Source organism: Nicotiana sylvestris, chromosome 3 (assembly GCF_000393655.2).
Source record: "Nicotiana sylvestris chromosome 3, ASM39365v2, whole genome shotgun sequence".
Classification (NCBI taxonomy): Eukaryota; Viridiplantae; Streptophyta; class Magnoliopsida; order Solanales; family Solanaceae; genus Nicotiana; species Nicotiana sylvestris.
The window spans coordinates 199,947,265-199,955,019 of NC_091059.1; the positions used below are offsets into that span (position 1 = coordinate 199,947,265).

Here is a 7,755-nt window from a genome sequence, read left to right on the forward strand (position 1 = left end):
ATAAGCTGATTTTTGCAGCTTGGCCAAACAAGCTATTAGTTCTGAAGTTTGGGTGAATTGACTAATCTTTAAATACATTGTTAATTGTTAATATATTTTAAATAGCGAGTTTAAAAGTGGCTATTGCTACACCAATTTTCAAGAATTTCTTTTTATAATCTCGGCGGCAAAAATTTGACCTTTGATTATTTGTGTTTTTTGAGCAATACACATATAGTTCAATTTACAAAAGATAGTTTTGTGATTTTACTATTATAGTGAACTTGAAGATTCATGCTTATTAATTAGGGTTGGCATACAAGAATTTAGTTTCCACTCGAAAAAATGGCAGGTGTGGAATTTTAAGCATACCTATAGAAAATCTGGTCGTCGATAGAAGTCAATGTCAACGCACATGTTGCTGAGTATGTTTTGGTGTGTCCATTATGAGTGCATTCATTAAGTGTAGATTAGAGAGCTGTGGACTGTAAGCTTTCCTTACATGGCTACCTACAAAATTCTGATAGTAATTTTCATCCTCGTGCTGTTCAGTCACTTCTCGCGTGCGGACTTGGCTGAAATCTCGAAGGAACAAAATCTAACAGATTACCAACAGTTATTCTCGGAAAGTAGATTGTTCAAAATGGAATTTTTCAGTCCCGGCAAGTCAAGAAACCGTTACTTAGGCATATTTGCTCGGCCAAGTCCTGATATGTACTCCGACGTTATCGAAGGGGGAGATGAAAAGGCTGTGTGGATAGCTAACAGAGACGATCCTCTAACTGATACATCTGCAAGTCTTATGATCGATCGCGATGGCAGATTAATGATTTCTCATAGTGAAGGAACTGTCATTTTGCTTAGTGCCACTCCAACAGCAGCAACTAACTTAACTGCTATCCTACTAGATAATGGTAATTTTGTGCTTAGGGACCTGTATTTCAATGGCTCCGGTCATAGAACACTATGGCAAAGCTTTGATTATCCAACCGATACACTTTTGCCTGGAATGAAGCTAGGGATTAACTTGAGAACTGGTCATAACTGGTCATTGACTTCATGGGCAACCGAGCAAGCACCTGCCTCAGGGTCTTTTACCTTTGGTCTTGACCCTAATGGTACAAATCAGCTGATAATCTTGTGGATGGGCAAGGTCTATTGGAAGAGTGGGCCTTTGCCTAACGGCCATTTTGGTTTTAAATATGTCTCAAACGCTGATGAGAAATACTTCATGTATACTGCTCATAATTCTGTTTATGGAAGGTACACGGTTAGTCCATCTGGATCAATTCAGGATGGTTTTGAAAGAAATAAAGTGTTTGGTAATTGTATCGATGGGATTCCTGATGCGGGCTGCGTGAAACAGGTATTGCCCCAGTGCAGGACAGCTAAAAAATATTGGTTTGAGCTTAGACAAGTTTACATGTTTGGAGATAGCTTTAAAATTGAGGAGAATTATACCTTGAGCCTCTCTGATTGTAAGGCCAAGTGTGAGAACGATTGCTCGTGTGTTGCCTATGCTTCAGTTGATAGTAACGATGGGACTGGCTGCCAAATTTGGGGAAACAGTTCGAGTTTTGTGACAGCATCTAACAGTCTAGCCAGAGGTGTTTTCTTTCTTACAAGAAAAGGTAATTCTTGTTTCTTGAGACCAAAATTATTCAATAGACTAATAGACTTAGAAAAACTTGTTGATTCTTATCCTGCATCGAACAGACATGATGCAACAATATTGCAACTCATATTAGGATTGCTTTATTCAGCTCAAGATAAATCGTTTTGAAAGGGAACCACACTAATATCACCAATCATCATTGTCTCATTTGCTCGTCGTTCCAAAATTTACTAACACTAGAACCAAGCTATTTTGTTCCAATCATGATGCTGCAGGATTTAATATCTTTGATTCCATCTTCATTTCAAATATGGCTCGTGCAAATGAACAACCACTCCTTACAAAATCTTGATTTTGAGGCTATTGGAAATTTGGATTTTCTAGAGTACCAACCATTATGATAGCATCATAGTATATATATTCCAAGAAAAATTATGTTGAGTGTTTACAATTTTTTGACAGATGAGAAGCGAAAATGGTGGATATGGCTGACAATAGCAGTGCCAATATTGGTATTGGTTTTCGCTTTCTCCTTATGCTATCTGATACAAAGAAAACTCATAGCAAGAGGTGAGCAATACATTCACCCTAGCACTAGTCCACGATGATATACTTATTTGTCTCTGAAATCTTCTACTTTTGCAATGGACAACTAGGCAAAGCCAGAGAAGTAGAGAAAGTGTTATACGAGCTAGCAGGTCCTAACGCGATTCCTGGCCAGTACAACGACAAGAAGTTGAGGCATGATATACAAATTTTCAGCCTTGAAACTATACATGTGGCCACAAACAATTTCTGGTCTGCCAATAAGTTAGGCGAGGGCGGCTATGGACCCGTTTATAAGGTAACAAGTTAAGAAGAAGCTTTTTGGCTTAAGCTGATCATTTTTAGATTTGCTAACTAGTGGCCAAAATTACAGGGGATGTTGGTAGATGGGCAAGAGGTAGCCATAAAGAGACTTTCAACAAGTTCAGGACAAGGATTGGTTGAGTTCCAAAATGAGATTAAGCTGATTGCTAAACTCCAGCACACTAATCTTGTTAGGCTTTTAGGATGTTGTGTTGAAGGGGAAGAGAAGATATTAGTTTATGAATACATGATGAACAAAAGCTTAGATTTCTTCCTATTTGGTATGGATTTCCAATTTCATGCCCTATTTTTTGCTTAATAAACCTTACTGTTAGGGTTGACAATTTGAGCCTAAACCCATTTGACCCGCCCAAGATTTGGCTGGTCATTGACCTGCACATTTGTTGAACTCAGTCCATGTTGATCCAATCCATTTCAACTCATCTAAAATTGGGCTGATTTTTAGCCCAAATTGATTCATGAATAACTTTGCTAAAATATCTTTTAAATAAACTTATTTTGTTTGATATATTATACATGACCATAACAAAAGAAAATAATACATATTAATTAAAACTTGGTAAGAATTGGGCAGGTTGGGTTATGACCCAAATTTTAGCCCAACTCGACCCAACCCATCTCAGCCTAAGTTACTTTTGGGAGAGTCAATGATCTGTCCATTTATTGACTCGGTCCATTTTGACCCGCCCAAAATCAGTCCAACGCTCCCATTTCACACCCCTACTTACTGTATATGAGTATATGATAACTAATAACCCGTTTCAATTTTGTATGAACAGATGCTAGCAGAAGAGATACACTAAAGTGGAATATCCGTTTGAACATTATTGAAGGAGTTGCTCAAGGAATACTTTATCTCCATAAGTATTCAAGGCTGAGGGTGATTCACAGAGATCTAAAAGCCAGCAATATTTTACTTGATGACAATATGAACCCCAAAATCTCAGATTTTGGTTTGGCCAGGATATTTGGAAAGCAAGAATTTGAAGCAAACACGGAACGAATTGTTGGTACCTAGTAAGTCCGTAATATATACTATAATTATCTAACAATGGAGCGAATTCATTTCTTATGTACTAAGTTGCTTTGTTTTCAGTGGCTACATGTCTCCAGAATATGCCATGAATGGCATTGTATCAATGAAGGCAGATGTATTCAGTTTTGGAGTGCTAGTACTCGAGATTTTGAATGGCAAAAGAAACAACAGCTGCTATCACTTGGAACGCCCACTAAACCTCATAGGATATGTAAGTTTCTCTCATTAAAAATCAATAATGTAGCACGATCCAGAGACAGATGGAGGGTACTCAATTGAAAAATCACTAAACTTTCAACGGATTTTAAAACTCAAAACCCATAATTCCAGAGTACAATGACTCCAGTGCTAAAAACTTAAAATGTACAACTTGTCAAGTTTACATTGTGGATCCGCCTCTGGCATGATCAGAATGTAAACTTGACAAGCTGAACAAGCTTTGGCGTAACTGGTAAAATTGCTGCCATGTGACCTGAAGGTCACAGGTTCGAGTCGTAAAAGCAGTCTCTTGCAGAAATGCAAGGTATGGTTGTGTTCAGTAGACCCTTATGGTCCAGCCCTTCCCCGGACGCCGCACATTGTGGGAGCTTACTGCTTAGTGCACCGGATTATCCATCCACCTCCGGCATAGTGGCATGATCACTCCCGACAGTGAAACTTGATACTTTGCTATATCAAATTGTCTCAGGCATGGGAGCTGTGGAAAACAGGCAGAGTATTTGAAGAACTAACGGATCCAATGTTGTCGAATGAATCAACACCAATAAACGAGGTAATGAGATGCATTCATGTAGGATTACTGTGTGTTCAAGCCAACCCTATGGACAGGCCATCCATGTCAAATGTGGTTACGATGCTCACAAGTGAAAGCTCGCAACTACCCATTCCCAAGCAACCAGCATTCTTCATTGAGACGCCTAGAGCAGAGACTGAAATTCGTGAACAACTTGTAAATTGTTCCACAAATGAGTTAACAATTTCAGATATGATCGCTAGATGACTTGTATCCCTCAAAATTGTCAATTTTATCAAGATTGAACTTGTTAGATTCGTTGCTAGCTGCATCAAGGGATGATGATTTGATTTTGTTTGTTTACTCTTCTTTAGCTAATATTGTTACTACTTATTAGGCTACACAGTACCTCTTTATAACAACATCGCTATATAACAATCATTCACTGTAAAAGCCAAGTTTTTTATGGAACCAATTTTCATAATATGTTTGTTATATTATATGTTCTCTATAACAACACTTCGCTATAATAGCCAAAAATCCGGAACAAATGAGGTTGTTATAAAGAAGTTTAACTGAATTTTAATTGCGGGTTGATATTAGGCTATATAGATGATATTTACAGCTTAATATTACCATGCTTTATTGTTGTTTTATAGGCGAATTGATAACAAAATGCTCTAATTGGTGTTCTTCTGCTTCGCAGGGAATAATCTAAGTAAGGAAGCACCACAGAATGTGTTGGAGGCAATAATGTGAAGAAAACACCCAATCAAGAAGTACCCGGGCACAAAGAAACAAAAATGGACTGAGTGAAATTCACCGCGACTGCGGTGGAACCGCGACAGATCAAGTAATCGAGGCAGAATGTTCAGCGTTCACCGCGGTCCTGCCGCGACCACGGTGAACTGTTCACGCGCCAGAAAGTTTGGGGACCAAAGTGTAATTCGGGGAAAACTTGTTCCAAACCCTTTTAAACTTTAGAAGCTCGCCCAAGACAAAAAAAAAGGCTGGTTTTTAGACTACTTTGGAGGCAAGAACAAGTGTGAGAACAACAATCAAACATTAGGGTTCTTCTATCTTCTCTTTGTTATTGCAATTACCCATTATGAATAATTTAGTAATTTTATCTTGTTTTGTTATGAGTAACTTATTTCTTAGTCTAGGGTTTTGATGGAACCTATTGAAGGATGAACTTCTTGTTATGTTAATATAGTTTGCCCAGTTTAATCTCTATTTGTTCAGCTATGTGCTTGTTGTAGTTAATTGACAGGATCCTCAATTAGTTGTGCCTATTTAGTGTGCATATCTTGGGAGAGAATACATATCTAGGTAATTATTGAACACCACCACTCTCAAAGTATATGAGGGATCAATAACCGAGGGTTTAAAGGCGGGATTAGGGATAACGAAGCCTTGAGTGCAATCTAAAGTGAGCTGTAATAAATAAAGCTAGCTAGCGTAACTTGGGAGAGTGCGTTTAGTAAATTGTCGTGATTACTCGGGAGAGATTTACGGTAATAAGAGTGCTCATGATTGATAGAGACTATTTGGTGAATCTATGTGAAACATAACCGGAAGGGATTCCATCAACATGGGAAATCATAACCTTAGAGCCTTCTCTTAATTGTTTACAACTTAATCATAGCTAGTTTTCAATTACTTATTTACTTTCTTTCGTAGTTAGTAGAAATATCATCAAATGTTATTCACAACGTTTGGGAAGTTGATTCCGTGGAAATTAGTAAGTCTAACAAGAGTAATTGATAAGTTAATTCCTTGTGGGTTCGACTCTTGGCTAAATACTCAGGTTATATTTGCAACGTCCGAGTATCCTTTTTATAAGGCATAGTTGGGCGTGATCAAATTTTGGTGCCGTTGTCGGGGAATTAACAGTGTTATCAATTACAATTGAAAGAAGTACAAAAACTCTTAGTGTAGTCAATTTTCTCTATACCCAATCTTTACATTGAAATTTTAACGTTTGTTGACTTGGTGTACAAGTGCATGCCTAGAAACTCATCGAGAACTGGTGAAGTATTTGAAGCATTATCAGATTTCGAGAAAGTTTTCAAGGCCTTGAATCGGGCCAACCGGAAAAGAAAACAACAACAAACAACTGAACAATTCGAATCAGACATGGGGGATCACATAGTAGAGCCAGCTACGCTGGTAGAGCTAGTGGCACCTCTTGTGCCAAAGGCTGCGCTTTATGACTGGGCACAACCCACAACTGAAAATCTGGCCACAACAATTTTAGTCCCGCAGATACAGGCTGAATCATTCCAAATCACGAACAACATGCTGCACTTGTTGCAAAACAAAGGACTATTTTCGGGGTCACAAGTCGAAGATCCTCAACAACACTTGAAGAATTTCCTGTCAATCTGCAAAACTCAAAGGCAGCCCAACGTAACTCAGGAAGCAATCAAGTTGTTATTGTTTCCGTTCTCAGTGACAAGAGCTGCCCAGACCTGGCTAAACTCACTCCCCATTAATTCCATAACAACTTGGGAGGAGTTAGTCAAGCAATTCGTGAACAAGTTCCACCCACCCAACAAGACTGCTCAACAAATTGATGAAATTTTGAGTTTCAAACAGAGACCAATAGAGACACTACATGAAACATGGGAACGATTCAAAGGGATGCTGATTATATGTCCGCACCATGGTATTCCAAATCTGATGTTGGGGCCGCGTTTTACATGGGATTGTCAGATAGCGTGAAGGGCAATGTTGATGCTTCAGCTGGTAGAGCATTTTTGAGCAAAACATGGAGAAGGCCAGAGTCTTCTTGACAAGATGACACAGAATTCGGGATGGACAACCAGGAATGCACCTATCACTCTAGTGATTCACTAAGTGCCCTTAGATCCATCAAACTCTATGGCTGAAAATATGGCCACCTTATTGACACAGATGAGTATACTCACCAAAAAGGTGGAAGAGTCAGGGCAGAAGCAACAGGTACACATCGTAGATACTACCAATGAGGGCTTGTGCACATCTTGCATTAGACAACCAATTGGTAACTGATAAGTAGGGATTTTAACGAGTTTCATGCTCCTTCTTGCCTATGCTTTGATTACAAATCGTTACAAAATAGTCCCAAAAGGCTTATAAGTTGTGCTTGATTGTATGTTTGATCGACAAAGTGACGAAATGTTAAAGATCGGCTCAAAAGGAGTGAAACCTGCTCAAGTATCAAAGACAAAGTAAACTGAGGGCAAACAGGCCTAGTGCGGACCCACAAATTCGAATGCGGCCGCACTAGGTGATTCAGAGAGATGGCAAAACCAGGCTTCAGGCAACGCGGCCACAGTCCACATTGCGCGGTCCGCAGTGAAGGTTCCGTAGCTGCACTGCCTTTTTGTGCGGTCCGCGGAAGAGAGATTCAGAGAGATGACAAAAACCAAGCTTCAGGAAACACGGCCGCAGTACACATTGCGCGGTCCACGATGAAAGTTCCGCGACCGCACTACCTTTTTGTGCGGTCCGCGGAAGAGATATTCTGAGAGATGG

The 7,755-nt window shown here is 39.3% G+C and overlaps 1 protein-coding gene and 1 non-coding gene across 3 annotated transcripts; one reads left to right on the forward strand and one right to left on the reverse strand.

The window, feature by feature from the left end:
• The first annotated feature begins 280 nt into the window (after nucleotides 1-280).
• Nucleotides 281-5,413, forward strand: LOC104223766 (G-type lectin S-receptor-like serine/threonine-protein kinase CES101). Of its 2 annotated transcripts, XM_009775264.2 has the most exons (8): nucleotides 281-1,610; nucleotides 2,057-2,164; nucleotides 2,251-2,438; nucleotides 2,514-2,724; nucleotides 3,244-3,481; nucleotides 3,561-3,711; nucleotides 4,189-4,272; nucleotides 4,940-5,413. In XM_009775264.2, exons 1-8 carry the CDS (start codon nucleotides 482-484, stop codon nucleotides 4,949-4,951), a joined length of 2,121 nt encoding a protein of 706 aa, XP_009773566.1. In that variant the 5' UTR covers nucleotides 281-481; the 3' UTR covers nucleotides 4,952-5,413. The 2 variants fall into 2 exon arrangements, with proteins under 2 accessions (XP_009773566.1, XP_009773565.1); XM_009775263.2 differs by lacking the exon at nucleotides 4,940-5,413 and having other exon boundaries at nucleotides 4,189-4,596.
• A 1,388-nt stretch (nucleotides 5,414-6,801) lies between these two features.
• LOC138888798 (small nucleolar RNA R71) lies at nucleotides 6,802-6,908 on the reverse strand. Its single transcript, XR_011406377.1, has one exon. It is a non-coding gene; the product is annotated as a small nucleolar RNA R71 (small nucleolar RNA).
• Nucleotides 6,909-7,755: the final 847 nt, after the last annotated feature.